Here is a 20,524-nt window from a genome sequence, read left to right on the forward strand (position 1 = left end):
CAGTCGCAGATGCGAGGGGGCAAGTCGTGCAATTGTTAAATTTTTTATTTTATTGACATGTAAAATGTTGGCCCAATAATTCCCTTCCAAATGCGCTAGTACGGTTGGGGTACTTACGCATCTGGCCGGATGAAATGCCGGTTTTCAGCATGCACAGTGCATGTGGGGAAAACCGGCATTTCCTGTCCTCTGAACGAAGGGGTTCAGAGGCAGAACGCGTGCGACTGCACAGGCAGCGCGTGCGCAGTATAATTTGCCGCTTTCATTAATGCTTTCAGTGAGGTCCAGTCATTACAACTTACACATGAAAAAAGCATGGGTACAGTTGCTACAGAGGCTGCGGAGGAAGATATTTCTTATCGTGGAGCTTCTGAAAGTATGTATGTCTGTATATATTCCTTTGCGTGTTATGTATATATTCCTTTACTTATGTGTATGAATGTATTATTTAATTATGGCTTTCAGAGAAAGTAACTTATTGGAAAATCATAATTAAAAACATACATTCATACACATTAGTAAAGGAATATAAAACATACATACATATACGTAAAGGAATATATGTGGACATACATACATAACTCATTCTCACATTCCATTCACACAGCCACAATTGCTCCTTCTACCTACCGTTCTGAAAACCCTTTTTAAAAAAAAAAAAAAATTTAAACTTTTAAACTTACTTAAAATTTCTTAAAATAACTTCCCTCCCTTTCCCAAACAAAAATATTGCATTTCAAAAGCTCCACGATAAAATATATCTTCCTCCGCAGCCAATGAACAACTTTACACTTGCTTTTTTCAAGTGTAACTTCTAAGGACTTAACCTCACGGATTTCATGAATGAAATCCACGAAGTTCACTGCGCAAGCGCTGCCTGTGCAGTCGCACGCGCTCGAGGTCTGGAAATGCCGGCGTTCCCCGCATGCGCTGTTCATGCTGAACGCCGGCATTTCCAACGGCCAGAAGCGTGAGTAAGCCGACCGTACTCACGCTTCTGGCCTGGAATTTCTGGCCCACTGTGTTTGAAACAAAGCTGATTTATTTGACAGATATCAAAATATTAAACTCCAGCCCAGTTATAGGGTTATTAACATCATCAGAAACAAATCCCAAGTATCAGAATGAACATGGTTCAGGTGGCAGCATGGCAGCACGGTGGCATAGTGGTTAGCACTGTTGCCTCACAGCGCCAGGGACCCGGGTTCGAATCCGGCCTCGGGCGACTGTCTGTGTGGAGTTTGCACATTCTCCCCATGTTTGCATGGGTTTACTCCGGGTGCTCCGGTTTCCTCCCACAGTCCAAAGATGTGCGGGTTAGGTTGATTGACTATGATAAATTGACCCTTAGTGTTAGGGGGATTAAATACGTGGGGTTACGGGGATAGGGTGGGATATGTGTTGCTGTAGGGGTTACGGGGATCGGGTGGGATATGTGTCGGTGCAGGCTCGATGGGCCGAAATGGCCTCTATCTGCACTGTGTGGTTTCTGGTTTCTGTGATGGTTCAGTCCTATATGTGATTAACAGCAGCAATAACAGCAGAATCCAACTTTGGCAGTAACGTGTGAACTCGCTGGTGTCTCAGCCGGTGGGATGAATCAGTGAATCTCTTCCCACACACGGAGCAGGTGAATGGCCTCTCCCCAGTGTGGGTGCGTTGGTGTGTCAACAGCTCATTACTTCTTTTAAAGCTCTTCTCACAGTCAGAACATTTAAAAGGTCTCTTATCAGAGTGAACACGTTGGTGTTCATGGAAGTGGGATGACTGAGCGAATCTCTTCCCACACAGGGAGCAGGAGACCGGTCTCTCCCCAGTATGAGTGAGTTGGTGTCTCTGGAGGTTGGATGACTGAGCGAATCTCTTCCCACACACGGAGCAGTTGAACGGTCTCTCCTTGGTGTGAACTTGCTGGTGCTCAGCGAGTTGCAATGACTGGCTGAACCTCTGCCCACAGTGAGAGCAACTGAATGGACTCTCATGAGTGTGAAGGAGCTGGTGTTCAGCCAGACGGAATGACTGCCAGAACCTCTTCCCACAGTGAGAGCAACAGAACGGTCTCTCGTCAGTGTGAACTCGCTGGTGTTCAATCAGCTCCTCAGAGGTTTTAAAGCTGTTCCCACAGTCAGAGCATTTAAAATGTCTCTCATCAGCGTGATCAAGTTGGTGTGCAGTGAGGTGGGATGAACAAGTGAATCCCTTCCCACACACGGAGCAGGTGAACAGCCTCTCCCCAGTTTCCAGCAGGGCCAGTTAATTGAATCCCTTCCCACAGTCCCCACATTTCCACGGTTTCTCCATGGTGCGGGTGTCCTTGTGTCTCTCCAGGTTGGACGATCAGTTGAAGCCTCGTCCACACACAGAACACGTGTACAGTTTCTCCCCGCTGTGAACGGTGCGATGTTTTTTCAGGCTGTGTAACTGATTAAAGCTCTTTCCACAGTCAGTGCACTGGAACACTCTCACTCAGGTGTGTGTGTCTCGGTGCTTTTCCAGTCTCACTGATGTTTGAAATCTTTTCCCACAGAAAGAACATTTCTCCTTCCACATTCAAAGGCCGATGATATTCAGGTCCTGATGAATCGAGTGACTCTGTCAGATCTTGATATGATGTTTGGCTTGAGTTTCCGGTTTGTAAATCCTCCCCTTCTGATTCTCTGTAAAAGGAATTTACAAAAGTCCTCACTGTGAGTCCAGGCTAGAAATTCAGAACAGACTATTCTAGTTTCTATGGAACATTCTTTCCTCTCTTGTTCCCCTAAAGCTGTAAATCCCCGTCCCACACACTCTCCCTCCTCCCTGTGCTGAAATCCAAACCTATCGCACCATCTCCAACATTTCTTTCCTCCACTCCCAGTTTTCCCCCTCCCTCTACTCTGGTTGGGTTCAGTTCTACACCCGCTGTGTGCAGAGTGAGAATAAAATCAATGAGCTGCTGATTGTCTCCCCTGGTCACTGGGCCTTTTTGGATGGACCAATAGGGTGAGACTGGGTTGTCCCAGGGTCACCAAACAAGAATCAGCCCAACAAGGCTCCTTTTCAGGGGCCACTAATGTGGGAGAAACATGTGGACCAATCAAACTTATATTTGTTCAATTTATATTAACGATTTGGACTTTGGAATCAAAAACACAATTTCTAAATTTGCGGACGACACCAACTTGGGAAGCATAGCCAATACTGAGGAGGACTGCAACAAATTACAGGAAGACATTAATAAACTTGAAGAATGAGCATATAATTGGCAAATGAAATTCAACACAGATAAATGTGAGGTATTACATTTTGGTGAGTAAAATAGGGAGGTCACTTATTACTTGGAAAATAAGAATCTAAATGGGGTAGAGGAACAAAGGGATCTGGGAGTACAAATAGACAAATCACTAAAAGTATCGACACAGGTTAACAAGGCCATAAAAAAAGTAAACCAAGCACTAGGGTTTATTTCTGGAGGGATAGAATTGAAAAGTCGGGAAGTTATGTTAAACCTGTATAGAACCTTGGTTAGACCACACTTGGAGTACTGCGTACAGTTCTGGTCACCATATTATAAAAAGGATATAGAGGCACTGGAGAGGGTGCAGGGAAGATTTACAAGGATGATACCAGAAATGCAAGGGTATAAATATCAGGAAAGGATGAACAGGCTGGGTCTCTTTTCTCTTATATCTCATGATGTGGCTCAGTGTCAAATTTTGTTTTCTAACGCTCCTGTGAAGCACCCTGGGACGTTTTACTACGTTAAAGGCGCTATATAAATCCAAGTTGTTGTTGCTGTAAAGGAGGAGGCAGTAGCGACATTGGATAGGATAAAAATGGAGGGATATACTTAAAAAGGTGGCAGTCCTCAAAGTAGATAAGTCACCTGGTCCAGATGGGATGCATCCTAGGTTACTGAGGGAAGTAAGGGTGGAAATTGTGGAGGCTCTGGCCACAATCTTCCAATCCTCCTTGGATATGGGGGCGGTGCCAGAGGACTGGAGGATTGCAAATGTTACCCCCCTGTTTATAAAAAGGGGAGAGGAATAAACCCGGCAACTACAGACCAGTCAGCCTAACGTCAGTGGTGAGACAATAATCCAGGACAAAATTCATTCACATTTGGAAAAGGCTGGGCTAATAAATGAGTCAGCACAGATTTGTTAAAAGCAAATCATGTTTGACTAACGTGATCGAGTTTTTGATGAAGTAACGGAAAGGGCTGAGACTTGTTAGTAAAATTAAAGCCCACGGGATTAAAGGGACAGTGTCAGCATGGCTCAGAGACAGAAAGCAGAGAGTGGTGGTGAACGGTTGTTTCTCAGACTGGAGGGACGTACACAGTGGTGTTCCCCAGGGGTCGGTATTGGATTAAAGGGACAGTGTCAGCGTGGCTCAGAGACAGAAAGCAGAGAGTGGTGGTGAACGGTTGTTTCTCAGACTGGAGGGACGTACACAGTGGTGTTCCCCAGGGGTCGGTATTGGATTAAAGGGACAGTGTCAGCGTGGCTCAGAGACAGAAAGCAGAGAGTGGTGGTGAACGGTTGTTTCTCAGACTGGAGGGACGTACACAGTGGTGTTCCCCAGGGGTCAGTATTGGATTAAAGGGACAGTGACAGCATGGCTCAGAGACAGAAAGCAGAGAGTGGTGGTGAACGGTTGTTTCTCAGACTGGAGGGACGTACACAGTGGTGTTCCCCAGGGGTCGGTATTGGATTAAAGGGACAGTGTCAGCGTGGCTCAGAGACAGAAAGCAGAGAGTGGTGGTGAACGGTTGTTTCTCAGACTGGAGGGACGTACACAGTGGTGTTCCCCAGGGGTCAGTATTGGATTAAAGGGACAGTGTCAGCGTGGCTCAGAGACAGAAAGCAGAGAGTGGTGGTGAACGGTTGTTTCTCAGACTGGAGGGACGTACACAGTGGTGTTCCCCAGGGGTCGGTATTGGATTAAAGGGACAGTGTCAGCGTGGCTCAGAGACAGAAAGCAGAGAGTGGTGGTGAACGGTTGTTTCTCAGACTGGAGGGACGTACACAGTGGTGTTCCCCAGGGGTCGGTATTGGATTAAAGGGACAGTGTCAGCATGGCTCAGAGACAGAAAGCAGAGAGTGGTGGTGAACGGTTGTTTCTCAGATTGGAGGGACGTACACAGTGGTGTTCCCCAGGGGTCAGTATTGGATTAAAGGGACAGTGACAGCGTGGCTCAGAGACAGAAAGCAGAGAGTGGTGGTGAACGGTTGTTTCTCAGTCTGGAGGGACGTACACAGTGGTGTTCCCCAGGGGTCAGTATTGGATTAAAGGGACAGTGACAGCGTGGCTCAGAGACAGAAAGCAGAGAGTGGTGGTGAACGGTTGTTTCTCAGTCTGGAGGGACGTACACAGTGGTGTTCCCCAGGGGTCAGTATTGGATTAAAGGGACAGTGTCAGCATGGCTCAGAGACAGAAAGCAGTGAGTGGTGGTGAACGGTTGTTTCTCAGACTGGAGGGACGTACACAGTGGTGTTCCCCAGGGGTCGGTATTGGATTAAAGGGACAGTGTCAGCGTGGCTCAGAGACAGAAAGCAGAGAGTGGTGGTGAACGGTTGTTTCTCAGACTGGAGGGACGTACACAGTGGTGTTCCCCAGGGGTCGGTATTGGATTAAAGGGACAGTGTCAGCGTGGCTCAGAGACAGAAAGCAGAGAGTGGTGGTGAACGGTTGTTTCTCAGACTGGAGGGACGTACACAGTGGTGTTCCCCAGGGGTCAGTATTGGATTAAAGGGACAGTGACAGCATGGCTCAGAGACAGAAAGCAGAGAGTGGTGGTGAACGGTTGTTTCTCAGACTGGAGGGACGTACACAGTGGTGTTCCCCAGGGGTCGGTATTGGATTAAAGGGACAGTGTCAGCGTGGCTCAGAGACAGAAAGCAGAGAGTGGTGGTGAACGGTTGTTTCTCAGACTGGAGGGACGTACACAGTGGTGTTCCCCAGGGGTCAGTATTGGATTAAAGGGACAGTGTCAGCGTGGCTCAGAGACAGAAAGCAGAGAGTGGTGGTGAACGGTTGTTTCTCAGACTGGAGGGACGTACACAGTGGTGTTCCCCAGGGGTCGGTATTGGATTAAAGGGACAGTGTCAGCGTGGCTCAGAGACAGAAAGCAGAGAGTGGTGGTGAACGGTTGTTTCTCAGACTGGAGGGACGTACACAGTGGTGTTCCCCAGGGGTCGGTATTGGATTAAAGGGACAGTGTCAGCATGGCTCAGAGACAGAAAGCAGAGAGTGGTGGTGAACGGTTGTTTCTCAGATTGGAGGGACGTACACAGTGGTGTTCCCCAGGGGTCAGTATTGGATTAAAGGGACAGTGACAGCGTGGCTCAGAGACAGAAAGCAGAGAGTGGTGGTGAACGGTTGTTTCTCAGTCTGGAGGGACGTACACAGTGGTGTTCCCCAGGGGTCAGTATTGGATTAAAGGGACAGTGACAGCGTGGCTCAGAGACAGAAAGCAGAGAGTGGTGGTGAACGGTTGTTTCTCAGTCTGGAGGGACGTACACAGTGGTGTTCCCCAGGGGTCAGTATTGGATTAAAGGGACAGTGTCAGCATGGCTCAGAGACAGAAAGCAGTGAGTGGTGGTGAACGGTTGTTTCTCAGACTGGAGGGACGTACACAGTGGTGTTCCCCAGGGGTCGGTATTGGATTAAAGGGACAGTGACAGCATGGCTCAGAGACAGAAAGCAGAGAGTGGTGGTGAACGGTTGTTTCTCAGACTGGAGGGACGTACACAGTGGTGTTCCCCAGGGGTCGGTATTGGATTAAAGGGACAGTGTCAGCGTGGCTCAGAGACAGAAAGCAGAGAGTGGTGGTGAACAGTTGTTTCTCAGACTGGAGGGACGTACACAGTGGTGTTCCCCAGGGGTCAGTATTGGATTAAAGGGACAGTGTCAGCATGGCTCAGAGACAGAAAGCAGAGAGTGGTGGTGAACGGTTGTTTCTCAGGCTGGAGGGACGTACACAGTGGTGTTCCCCAGGGGTCGGTATTGGATTAAAGGGACAGTGTCAGCATGGCTCAGAGACAGAAAGCAGAGAGTGGTGGTGAACGGTTGTTTCTCAGACTGGAGGGACGTACACAGTGGTGTTCCCCAGGGGTCAGTATTGGATTAAAGGGACAGTGTCAGCGTGGCTCAGAGACAGAAAGCAGAGAGTGGTGGTGAACGGTTGTTTCTCAGACTGGAGGGACGTACACAGTGGTGTTCCCCAGGGGTCAGTATTGGATTAAAGGGACAGTGTCAGCGTGGCTCAGAGACAGAAAGCAGAGAGTGGTGGTGAACAGTTGTTTCTCAGACTGGAGGGACGTACACAGTGGTGTTCCCCAGGGGTCTGTATTGGATTAAAGGGACAGTGACAGCGTGGCTCAGAGACAGAAAGCAGAGAGTGGTGGTGAGCGGTTGTTTCTCAGACTGGAGGGACGTACACAGTGGTGTTCCCCAGGGGTCAGTATTGGATTAAAGGGTCAGTGACAGCATGGCTCAGAGACAGAAAGCAGAGAGTGGTGGTGAACGGTTGTTCCTCAGACTGGAGGGACGTACACAGTGGTGTTCCCCAGGGGTCGGTATTCGATTAAAGGGTCAGTGACAGCATGGCTCAGAGACAGAAAGCAGAGAGTGGTGGTGAACGGTTGTTCCTCAGACTGGAGGGACGTACACAGTGGTGTTCCCCAGGGGTCGGTATTGGATTAAAGGGACAGTGTCAGCGTGGCTCAGAGACAGAAAGCAGAGAGCAGTGGTGAACGGTTGTTTCTCAGACTGGAGGGACGTACACAGTGGTGTTCCCCAGGGGTTGGTATTGGATTAAAGGGACAGTGTCAGCGTGGCTCAGAGACAGAAAGCAGAGAGTGGTGGTGAACGGTTGTTTCTCAGACTGGAGGGACTTCCGATTAGGCACTTTGCAGCCTTCCGGACTCAATATCGAGTTCAACAATTTCAGATCATAACCTTGGCCCCTATTACTTTTTTACTTATAATTTTTTCCACCCCTTTGTTTTGGATCTTCCTTTCCTCTCCCCCACCCTTTCCTTTTGTTTCTCTCCCACACATGGCAGCTATCTCTTATCCTGCCAGTACACTTCACACCTAATCTCAGCCTATTACCATCTCGTCTGGTTTCTAATACCTTTTATTGTATCTTACTTCTTTTGTCCGATCGCAGCCCTGCCTTCGATCTATTTTCTTTTCTTTCCAGTTTTGAAGAAGGGTTTCGACCCGAAACGTCAACTCAAATTTCTCTCCACGGACGTTGCCTGACCTGCCGAGTTTTTCCAGCATTTTCTGTTGTTATTTCGGATTTCCAGCATCTGCAGTATTTTGCTATCGTTCGAGTAGTGGTGAACAATTGTTTCTCAGACTGGAGGGACGTACATAGTGGTGTTCCCCAGGGGGTCGGTATTGGGACCATTGCTCTTTTTGATATATATTAATGACCTGGACTTGGGTATATTATATACTTGGGTATATAATTTCAATGTTTGCAGATGACACAAAACTTGGAAATGTAGTAAACAATGAGGAGGATAGTAGCAGACTTCAGGAGGACACAGACAGACTGGTAAAATGGGCAGACACATGGCAGATGAAATGTAATGCAGCGATGTGTGAAGTGATATATTATGGTGGGAAGAATGAGGAGAGGCGATATACACTAAAGGGTACAATTTTAACAGGAGTGCAGGAACAGAGAGACCTGGGGGTTTATGTACACAAATCTTTGAAGGTGGCAGGACAAGTTGAGAAGGCTGTTAAAGAACCAGGCGGGATCCTTGACTTTATTAATAGAGGAATAGAGTGCAAAAGCAAGGAAGTTATGCTAAACCTTTATAAAACACTGGTTCGGCCTCACCTGGAGTATTGTGTCCAATTCTGGGCACCGCACTTTAGGAAGGATTCCAAGGCCTTGGCGAGGATGCAGAAAAGATTTACTAGACTGGTACCAGGGGGGAGGGCTTTCAGTTATGTGGAGAGACTGGAGAAGCTGGGATTGTTCTACTTAGAGCAGAGAAATTTAAGGGGAGATTTAATTCAGATGTTGAAAATTATGAGCAGTTTTGATAGAGTAAATTAGGAGAAACTTTTTCCACTGACAGAAGGGTCGGTAACCAGAGGACACAGGTTAAAAATAATTGGCAAAACAATCTGAGGGGAGATGAGGAGAATTTTTTACGCAGCGAGTTGTTGTGGTCTGGAATGCACTGCCTGAAAGGGTGGTGGAAGCAGATTCAATAACAACTTATAAATGGGAATACTTGAGAAGGAAACATTGCAGGGCGATGGGGAAAGAGCTGGGGTGTGGGAATAATTGGATAGCTCTACCAGAGAGCCAGCACAGGCACAATGGACCGAATGGCCTCCTTCTGTGCTGTAAGGTTCTATGAAACTCCAGCCTAGTTATAGGGTTATCAGCAGAAACAAATCCCAACTGACAGAATGAACATGGTTCAGTCTTGGATGTGATTAACAGCAGCAACAACAGCAGAATCCAACTCCTGCAGTCACTTGTGAATTCGCTGGTGTCTCAGCAGGTGGGATGACCGAGTGAATCCCTTCCCACACACGGTGCAGGAGAACGGCCTCTCCCCGGTGTGAACTCGCTGGTATCTCAGCAGGGTGGATGAATCAATGAATCCCTTCCCACACAGAGCAGGTGAACGGCCTCTCCCCGGTGTGAACTCGCTGGTGTGTCAGCAGGTGGGATGACCGAGTGAATCCCTTCCCACACAGAGCAGGTGAACGGCCTCTCCCCGGTGTGAACTCGCTGGTGTGTCAGCAGGTGGGATGACCGAGTGAATCCCTTCCCACACAGAGCAGGTGAACGGCCTCTCCCCGGTGTGAACATGCTGGTGTTCAATGAAACGGGAAGAACTAATGAATCTCTTCCCACACACAGAGCAGATAAAAGGCCTCTCCCCAGTGTGAAGTTGATGATGTGTGTGCAGGTTGGATAAATGAGCGAATCCCTTCCCACACGTGGAGCAGGTGAACGGCCTCTCCCCAGTGTGAGTGTGTTGGTGCCTCAGCAGATGCTTTGTTGTTTTAAAGCTCTTCTCACAGTCAGAACATTTAAACGGTCTCTTATTGGCGTGAACAAGTTGGTGTTCAGTGAGGTAGGACAATTGAGTGAATCCCTTCCCACACACAGAGCAGGTGAACAGCCTCGCCGGTGTGTCAGCAGGCTGGAGTGATGAGTGAATCCCTTCCCACATACGGAGCAGGTGAATGGCCACTCCCCAGTATGAACTTGCTGGTGTGTCAGCAGTCTGGCGTGCTGAGTGAATCCCTTCCCACATACGGAGCAGGTGAATGGCCTCTCCCCAGTGTGAACTCGCTGGTGTGTCAGCAGGTGGGATGACTGAGTGAATCCCTTCCCACACACGGAGCAGGTGAATGGCCTCTCTCCAGTGTGACTGCGTCGATGAGTTTCCAGCTTCGATGGGTAACTGAATGCCTTCTCACAGTCCCTACATTTCCATGGTCTCTCAATGGTATGCATCTCCATGTGTCTCTCCAGGTTGGACGATCGGTTGAAGCCTCGTCCACACACACAACACGTGTACGGTTTCTCCCCGCTGTGAATGGTGCGATGTTTTTTCAGGCTGTGTAACTGGTTAAAGCTCTTTCCAATCAGCACACTGGAACACTCTCACTCGGGTGTGTGTGTCTCAGTGCTTTTCCAGTCAAACTGATGGTTGAAATCTTTTCCCACAGACAAACATTTCTCCTTCCACATTCAAAGGTCGATGATATTCAGGTCCTGCTGAATCGTGTGACTGTCAGATCTTGACGTAATGTTTGGTTTGAGTTTCCCGTTTGCAAATCCTCCCCAGCTAATACCTTGTAAAAGGAGTTTACAAAAGTCATCGCTGCAAGACAAGGATAGAGAATCGGAACAGTCAATTCTAGGTGCTGACTCTGGCTGGGTTCAGTTCTACACTCACTGGTTCCCCTCCCTCTCCTCCCCTGAAGGTGCTGACTCTGTAGAACTGAACCCAGCCAGAGTCAGCACCTTCAGGGGAGGAGAGAGAGGGGAACCAGCGAGTGTAGAACTGAACCCAGCCAGAGTCAGCACCTTCAGGGGAGGAGAGGGAGGGGAACCAGTGAGTGTAGAACTGAACCCAGCCACTCACTGGTTCCCCTCTCTCTCCTCCCCTGAAGGTGCTGACTCTGGCTGGGTTCAGTTCTACACTCGCTGGTTCCCCTCTCTCTCCTCCACTGAAGGTGCTGACTCTGGCTGGGTTCAGTTCTACACTCACTGGTTCCCCTCCCCTGAAGGTGCCGACTCTGGCTGGGTTCAGTTCTACACTCACTGGTTCCCCTCCGCTGAAGGTGCTGACTCTGGCTGGGTTCAGTTCTACACTCACTGGTTCCCCTCCCTCTCCTCCCCTGAAGATGCTGACTCTGGCTGGGTTCAGTTCTACACTCAGTGGTTCCCCTCCCTCTCCTCCCCTGAAGGTGCTGACTCTGGCTGGGTTCAGTTCTACACTCACTGGTTCCCCTCTCTCCTCCCCTGAAGGTGCTGACTGGCTGGGTTCAGTTCTACACTCACTGGTTACCCACCTTTTGTGAAGTGCTTCGGGCACTTTATTAAACACACACACAGCAGAAGCACATTAAACTGATAGGAGATCACTTACACACAAGCAGTCAGCAGTCGTGAATTGTGGTGGACAACTAACAGGAGGAGCAGGTTCCATGTATATCCCCATCCTCAATGATGATGGAGCCCAGCACGTGAGTGCAAAAGACAAGGCTGAAGCATTTGCAACCATCTTCAGCCAGAAGTGCCGAGTGGATGATCCATATCGGCCTACTCCTGAGGTCCCCACCATCACAGAAGCCAGTCTTCAGCCAATTTGATTCACTCCACGTGATATCAAGAAACGGCTGAGCGCACTGGATACAGCAAAGGCCCTGACAACATCCCGCTTGTCGTGCTGAAGACATGTGCTCCAGAACTAGCCGTGCCTCTAGCCAAGCTGTTCCATTACAGCTACAACACTGGCACTTATCCAACAATGTGGATAACTGTCCAGGTTTGTCCTGTCCACAAAAAGCAGGACAAATCCAATCCGGCCAATTACTGCCCCATTAGTCTAGTCTCAATCATCAGCAAAGTGATGGAAGGTGTCATCGACAGTGCTATCAAGCGGCACTTACTTACCAATAACCTGCTCACTGATGCCCACTTTGGGATCCGCTAAGACCACTCTGCTCCCGACCTCATTACAGCCTTGGTCCAAACATGGACAAAGGAGCTGAATTCCAGTGGTGAGGTGAGAGTGACTGCCCTTGACATCAAGGCAACATTTGATCGAGTGTGGCACCAAGGAGCCCTAGTAAAACTGAAGTCAATGGGAATCAGGGGGAAAACACTCCACTGGCTGGAGTCATATCTAGCTAAAAGAAGATGGTTGTGGTGATTGAAGGTCAATCATCACAGCCCCAGGACATCACTGCAGGATTTCCTCAGGGCAGTGTCCTGGGCCCAACCATCTTCAGCTGCTTCATCAATGACCTTCCCTCCAACATAAGGTCAGAAATGCAGATGTTCGCTGATGACTGCACAGTGTTCAGCGCCATTCACAACTCCTCAGATAATGAAGCAGTGTATGCCCGCATGCAACATGACCTGGATGGGCTGATAAGTGTCAGGTAACATTTGCGCCACAGAAGTGCCAGGCAATAACTATCACTAACAAGCGAGAGTCTAACCACATCCCCTTGACATTCAACGGCATTACCATCACCGAATCCCCCACCATCAATATCCTGGGAGTCACCATTGACCAGAAATTTAACTGGACCAGCCACATAAATACTGTGGCAACAAGAGCAGGTCAGAGGCGAGGTATTCTGCGGCGAGTGTCTCACCTCCTGACTCCCCAAAGCCTTTCCACCATCTACAAGGCACAAGTCAGGAGTGTGATGGAATACTCTTCACTTGCCGTGATGAGTGCAGCTCCAACAACACTCAAGAAGCTCGACACCATCCAGGAGAAAGCAGCCCGCTTGATTGGCACCCCATCCACCACCTTAAACATTCACTCCCTCCACCACCGGTATACCGTGGCTGCAGTGTGTACCATCTACAAGATGCACTGCAGCAACTCGCCAAGACTTCTTCAGCAGCACCTCCCAAACCCGCAACCTCTTCCAACTAGAAGGACAAGGACAGAAGGTGCATGGGAACACCACCACCTCCATGTTTCCCTCCAAGTCATACACCATCCTGACTTAGAAGTATATCGCCGATCCTTCATCGTCACTGGGTCAAAATCCTGGAACTCCCTCCCTAACAGCACTGTGGGAGTACCTTCACCACACGGACTGCAGCGGTTCAAGGCGGCGGCTCACCACCACCTTCTCAAGGGCAACTAGGGATGGGCAATAAATGCTGGGCTTGCCAGCGACGCCAAGGTCCCATACGCGAATAAAAAAGTGTGGAGCCTCCCGAGAGTCTGGCCCCTTTGAGGAGAGATTGAGTAGACTAGGCCTATATTTTCTAGAGTTTAGAAGAATGAGAGATGATTTCATTGAAATATACAAAATTCTTACAGGGTTTGAAAGGGTAGATGCAGGGAGGATGTTTCCTCTGGCTGGGGAGTCTAGAACCAGGGATCACAGTCTTAGAATAAAGGGTCCATTTAGGACTGAGATGAGGAGAAACTCAGAGGGTGGTGAATCTTTGGAATTCTCCAACCCAGAGCTCTGTGGAGGCTGTCGTTGAGTATATTCAAGACAGAGATCGATAGATTTTTGACTATTAAGGGAATCAAGGGATATGGGGATAGTGCAGGAAAGTGGAGATGAGGTAGAAGATCAGCCATGATTTTATTGAATGGTGGAGCAGGCCCACTCCTCCTATTTCTTAAGTTCTTATGTTACAGCCAGTATTTACAGGAGCTGAGACACAGAAAAGAGTCTCATTAAAATCAGTGATATATTTGTTCACACAAACCAACTCCCAAAATCCTGTCTCATTTCTCCTTCATGACCAGTCTCCATTTCTCCCTTCATTGACAGACGGTCCCTGACCAGTCTCCATTTCTCCTCCATTTACAGACGCTCCCTGACCAATCACCATTTCTCCTTCATTTACAGACGCTCCCTGACCAGACACCATTTCTCCTCCATTTACAGATGCTCCCTGACCAGACACCATTTCTCCTTCATTTACAGACGGTCCCTGACCAGTCACCATTTCCAGACGCTCTCTGACCAGTCACCATTTCTCCTTCATTTACAGACACTCCCTGACCAGTCACCATTTCTCCTCCATTTACAGACGCTGCCTGACCAATCTCCATTTCTGTTCCATTTACAGACACTCCCTGACCAGACACCATTTCTCCTCCATTTACAGATGCTCCCTGACCAGTCACCATTTCTCCTTCATTTACAGACGGTCCCTGACCAGTCACCATTTCCCCTCCATTTAGTCCCTGACCAGTCACCATTTCTCCTTCATTTACAGACACTCCCTGACCAGTCACCATTTCTCCTCCATTTACAGACGCTGCCTGACCAGTCACCAGTTCTCCTCCATTTACAGACACTCCCTGACCAGCCTCCATTGCTCCTCCATTTACAGATGCTCCCTGACTTCCTGTCTGTCCCGGAGTTTGGCGTGGGGCGCCTTTGATGAGCGAATCGGGAGAAACCGGGAAGCGGCGGGCGGATAATGTTGAGTGTTTTAATAATGGGGCCTGGGGCCGCACTCGGGGTGTGAGCAGCCCGCGTCCCCCCGGGGTTCACGAACCCGCTCCCTGAGCTCGGGGTGTGAGCGTCCCGCGTCCCCCCGGGGTTCACGAACCCGCTCCCTGAGCTCGGGGTGTGAGCGGCCCGCGTCCCCCCGGGGTTCACGAACCCGCTCCCTGAGCTCGGGGTGTGAGCGGCCCGCGTCCCCCCGGGGTTCACGAACCCGCTCCCTGAGCTCGGGGTGTGAGCGGCCCGCGTCCCCCCGGGGTTCACGAACCCGCTCCCTGAGCTCGGGGTGTGAGCGGCCCGCGTCCCCCCGGGGTTCACGAACCCGCTCCCTGAGCTCGGGGTGTGAGCGGCCCGTGTCCCCCCGGGGTTCACGAACCCGCTCCCTGAGCTCGGGGTGTGAGCGGCCCGCGTCCCCCCGGGGTTCACGAACCCGCTCCCTGAGCTCGGGGTGCGAGCGGCCCGTGTCCCCCCGGGGTTCATGAACCCGCTCCCTGAGCTCGGGGTGCGAGCGGCCCGTGTCCCCCCCGGGGTTCATGAACCCGCTCCCTGAGCTCGGGGTGCGAGCGGCCCGTGTCCCCCCCGGGGTTCATGAACCCGCTCCCTGAGCTCGGGGTGTGAGCGGCCCGTGTCCCCCCGGGGTTCACGAACACGCTCCCTGAGCTCTCTCACCTGATGTGTCAGCGGCTGCTGCCAAGGTCCGCGCATGCTCCGCTCACCTTCTGCCCGGGTGATTGACGGGAGCTCCGGACCAATAGGAAGAGTGGGGCGGGGCTGGAGGACCGAGCGGGCGGCGGGTCCTCCAATCAATCGGAGTGTGAGGGGCGGGGCCTGTGGCACCCAGTGGGCGGGGCTTAGTCCGCAGCTCCCTCATTGGCTGAAACTCGCAGTGGGATTTGAATCCAGAACCTTCAGTCAGATGCGAGGTTGCTGCCAAGTGACATCTGCTTCTGTTTCCGCCTTAACTTCCTGTTCCCTCTGGTTTTGAGGAGAATGTGCTTTCTGTGGTCAGAATTCATCAATCAGTATCGAGCTGCATGTATTCTCTCAGACTAACTTGGTTGTGCCCCTGGTTCCTGTGTTAGCCATTCAGTCATTGTTTAATGCTCAACCTATGTCGAAGCGCTTTTATTTTCCAACAGGTGCTGTGCTCAGTTTTACACAACGCACCTCAGGAAAGATATAAATAATAAAATAGCAAAATACTGCGGCTGCTGGAAATCTGAAATAACAACAGAAAATGCTGGAAACACTCAGCAGGTCAGGCATAAGAAATAAGAGCAGGAGTGGGACATTCGGCCCTTTGAGCCTCCTCTGCCATTCAATGAGATCTTCTGCCTCAACTCCATTCACCGGTCCTATCGCCATATCCCTTGATGCCTTTGCTAGTCAGAAATCTATCGACTTCTGTTGTGAATATACCCAATGACTGAGCCTCCACAGCCCTTTGGGGTAGAGAATTCCAAAGATTCACCACCCTCTGTGAAGAAATTTCCTCTCATCTCAGTCCTGAATGGCCGACCCTTTATCCTGAGGCTGTGGCCCCTGGTTCTAGACTTCCCAGCTAAGGGAAACATTCTCCCAGCTCAGTGAGTGGGCAAAACATGGCAGATGGAATATAATGTGGAGAAATGCCTACCAAGCCCTGTAATAATTTTGTATGCTTCAATGAGATCCCCTCTTATTCATCTGAATTCAAGAAAATACAGGCCTATTTACTCAATCTCTTCTCATACGACAGTCCTGCCATCCCAGGAATCAATCTCGTGAACTTTCGCTGCACTCCCTCTATGGCAAGTATATCCTTCCTTAGGTAAGGAGACCAAAATTGTACACAGTACTCCAGGTGTGGTCTCACCCAGGCCCAAATCCAAATACACCACATCTACCAGTTCCCCTTTGTCTACTCCACTAGTTACATCCTCAAAGAACTCCAATTGGTTTGTCACACAGGATTTCCCTTTCATAAATCCATGTTGACTCTGCTCAATCTTACCATTAGTAATCCGTGGAGAAAGAAACAGAGTTAGCGTTTCAGGTCTGTGACCCTTCGTCAGAACTGGAAAAAGTTGGAGATGTAACAGATTTTAAGCAAGTACAGAGGCAGGGAAAGGTGGGGGGAGTGAAAGAACAAAAGGGACGGTCTGTGATTGGGTGGAAGGCAGGAGTTGCTGCCTGACCTGCTGAATATTTCCAGCGTTTTCTGTTTTGATTTCAGATTCCCAGCATTGGCAGTATGTTGCTTTTGTTTTAAATGTTCTGACTGTGAGAAGGCAGGAATCTCGGTGGCGGCAGTATATAAGGTAAGCCCGAGGCACGGGTAGGCCTCAGTGCGGCAGCGGCGGGAATCTCGGCGGCGGCAGTATATAAGGTAAGCCTGAGGCGCGGGTAGGCCTCAGTGTGGCAGCGGCGGGAATCTCAGCGGCGGCAGTATATAAGGTAAGCCCGAGGCGCGGGTAGGCCTCAGTGCGGCAGCGGCGGGAATCTCGGCGGCGGCAGTATATAAGGTAAGCCCGAGGCACGGGTAGGCCTCAGTGCGGCAGCGGTGGGAATCTCAGCGGCGGCAGTATATAAGGTAAGCCTGAGGCACGGGTAGGCCTCAGTGCGGCAGCGGTGGGAATCTCAGCGGCGGCAGTATATAAGGTAAGCCCGAGGCACGGGTAGGCCTCAGTGCGGCAGCGGTGGGAATCTCAGCGGCGGCAGTATATAAGGTAAGCCTGAGGCATGGGTAGGCCTACTAATCTCCAATCTCAGAGGGAGAGAAGTAAAAAGTAATCGAGGTGTGACGTCACCAGAAAGCAGGTAAGTGATTGGTTGGTGAGTATGTCTCTCTTTTTTAAAACTTTAACTCTGTGGTTTATACTTTCTAATCTCTCTGTGGTGTAGCGGGGACTGTTTGTAAACCAGGGCCCTTAAATATATCATTTAACTGTAGTGAAATTGGTGGGGTTGATTTGTTTAATTTAATTTGAATTAATTAAAGGGTAAGTCATGGCAGGACATCCCGGTGCCGTGGTATGCTCCTCCTGATCTATGTGGGAACTCAGGAACACTTCCTGTGTCCCTGACAACCATGTGTGCAGGAAGTGTGTCCAGCTGCAGCTACTGACAGACCGTATTGTGGTGCTGGAGCAGCGATTGGATACATACTGGACCATTTACGATGCTGAGGATGTCATGAATAGCACGTTTAATCAGCTGGTCACACTGCAGGTAAAGGTGGCACAGGCAGAAAGGGAATGGGTGACCAACAGGCAGAGTAGTAGGCGTAGGCAGGTAGTGCAGGGGTCCCCTGTGGCCATCCCACTCTCAAACAGATATACCGCTTTGGATACTGATGGGGGGGATGGCTTACCAGGGGAAGGCAGCAGCAGCCAACTTCCTGGCACCAGGGGTGGCTCTGCTGCCCAGGACGGGAGGAAAAAGAGGGGGAGAGCGATAGTAATAGGGGATTCTATTGTAAGGGGACTAGATAGGCGTTTCTGTGGCCGCAAACGAGAATCCAGCATGGTGTGTTGCCTCCCTGGTGCAAGGGTCAAGGATGTCTCAGAGCAGCTGCAGAACATTTTGGAAGGGGAGGGTGAACAGCCAGTTGTCGTGGTGCATATAGGTACCAACGATATAGGTAAAAACCGGGATGAGGTCCTAAAAGCTGAATATAGGGAGTTAGGAGGTAAATTAAAAAAATAGGACCTCAAAGGTAGTAATCTCAGGATTGCTACCAGTGCCACGTGCTAGTCAGAGTAGAAATAGAGAGATATTTCAGATGAATACGTGGCTAGAGGAATGGTGCAAGGGGGAGGGATTCAAATTCCTGGGACATTGGAACCGGTTCTGGGGGAGGTGGGACCAGTACAAAACGGATGGTTTGCACCTGGGCAGGGCCGGGACCGACGTCCTAGGGGGAGTGTTTGCTAATGCTCTGGGTTTAAACTAAAATGGCAGGGGGTTGGGAACCTGAGCGGGGAGACAGAGGAAAGGGAAACAAGGATAAAAGCAAATGACAGGAAGGAGAAAAACAAAGTGGCAGTCAGAGAAATCAAGGGTTTAAGTCAAACATGGCCACAGTAAATAATAATTCTAAAAGATCTAAGAGCGTTAAAATAACAAGCCTGAAGGCCTTGTGTCTTAATGCGAGGAGCATTCATAATAAGGTGGATGAATTTGAAGGAGCGAGAGCTGGAGAGAGGACAGTTTGAAGGAGCGAGAGCTGGAGAGAGGACAGTTTGAAGGAGCGAGAGCTGGAGAGAGGACAGTTTGATGGAGCGAGAGCTGGAGAGGACAGTTTGAAGGAGCGAGAGCTGGAGAGAGGACAGTTTGATGGAACAAGAGCTGGAGAGAGCAGTTTGAAGGAGCGAGAGCTGGAGAGAGGACAGTTTGAAGGAGGGAGAGCTGGAGAGAGGACAGTTTGAAGGAGCGAGAGCTGGAGAGAGCAGTTTGAAGGAGCGAGAGCTGGAGAGAGGATAGTTTGAAGGAGGGAGAGCTGGAGAGGGGACAGTTTGAAGGAGCGAGAGCTGGAGAGAGGACAGTTTGAAGGAGCGAGAGCAGGAGAGAGGACAGTTTGAAGGAGCGAGAGCTGGAGAGGACAGTTTGAAGGAGCGAGAGCTGGAGAGGACAGTTTGAAGGAGCGAGAGCTGGAGAGAGCAGTTTGAAGGAGCGAGAGCTGGAGAGGACAGTTTGAAGGAGCGAGAGCTGGAGAGGACAGTTTGAGGGAGCGAGAGCTGGAGAGGACAGTTTGAAGGAGCGAGAGCTGGAGAGAGCAATTTGAAGGAGCGAGAGCTGGAGAGAGGACAGTTTGAAGGAGCGAGAGATGGAGAGGACAGTTTGAAGGAGCGAGAGCTGGAGAGGACAGTTTGAAGGAGCGAGAGCTGGAGAGGACAGTTTGAAGGAGCGAGAGCTGGAGAGGACAGTTTGAAGGAGCGAGAGCTGGAGAGGACAGTTTGAAGGAGCGAGAGCCGGAGAGGACAGTTCTTAGGAGCGAGAGATGGAGAGGACAGTTTGAAGGAGCGAGAGCTGGAGAGGACAGTTTGAAGGAGCGAGAGCTGGAGAGAGCAGTTTGAAGGAGCGAGAGCTGGAGAGGACAGTTTGAAGGAGCGAGAGCTGGAGAGGACAGTTTGAAGGAGCGAGAGCTGGAGAGGACAGTTTGAAGGAGCGAGAGCTGGAGAGAGGACAGTTTGAAGGAGCGAGAGCTGGAGAGAGGACAGTTTGAAGGAGCGAGAGCTGGAGAGAGGACAGTTTGAAGGAGCGAGAGCTGGAGAGAGGACAGTTTGAAGGAGCGAGAGCTGGAGAGAGGACAGTTTGAAGGAGCGAGAGCTGGAGAGAGGACAGTTTGAAGGAGCGAGAGCTGGAGAGAGCAGTTTGAAGGAGCGAGAGCTGGAGAGGACAGTTTGAAGGAGCGAGAGCTGGAGAGAGCAGTTTGAAGGAGCGAGAGCTGGAGAGAGGACAGTTTGAAGGAGCGAGAGCTGGAGAGAGCAGTTTGAAGGAGCGAGAGCTGGAGAGAGGACAGTTTGAAGGAGCGAGAGCTGGAGAGGGCAGTTTGAAGGAGCGAGAGCTGGAGAGAGGACAGTTTGAAGGAGCGAGAGCTGGAGGGGACAGTTTGAAGGAGCGAGAGCTGGAGAGGACAGTTTGAAGGGGCGAGAGCTGGAGAGGATAGTTTGAAGGAGCGAGAGCTGGAGAGAGGACAGTTTGACGGAGCGAGAGCTGGAGAGAGGACAGTTTGAAGGAGCGAAAGCTGGAGAGAGGACAGTTTGAAGGAGCGAAAGCTGGAGAGAGGACAGTTTGAAGGAGCGAGAGCTGGAGAGAGGACAGTTTGAAGGAGCGA

At 50.3% G+C, this 20,524-nt stretch overlaps 1 protein-coding gene across 1 annotated transcript; it reads right to left on the reverse strand.

Annotated features, from left to right (window-relative positions):
• Window positions 1-1,019: 1,019 nt before the first annotated feature.
• On the reverse strand, window positions 1,020-2,253 carry LOC147119324 (uncharacterized; the record flags this gene model as incomplete). The annotated part of the gene is made up of 1 exon (XM_085984074.1): window positions 1,020-2,253. A coding segment is annotated over one exon (741 nt), but the record flags the coding sequence as incomplete, so codon positions are not given.
• Window positions 2,254-20,524: the final 18,271 nt, after the last annotated feature.

This window comes from Somniosus microcephalus, chromosome 4 (assembly GCF_052327205.1).
Source record: "Somniosus microcephalus isolate GS21.2 chromosome 4, FLI_Smic_1.0, whole genome shotgun sequence".
NCBI lineage: Eukaryota > Metazoa > Chordata > Chondrichthyes > Squaliformes > Somniosidae > Somniosus > Somniosus microcephalus.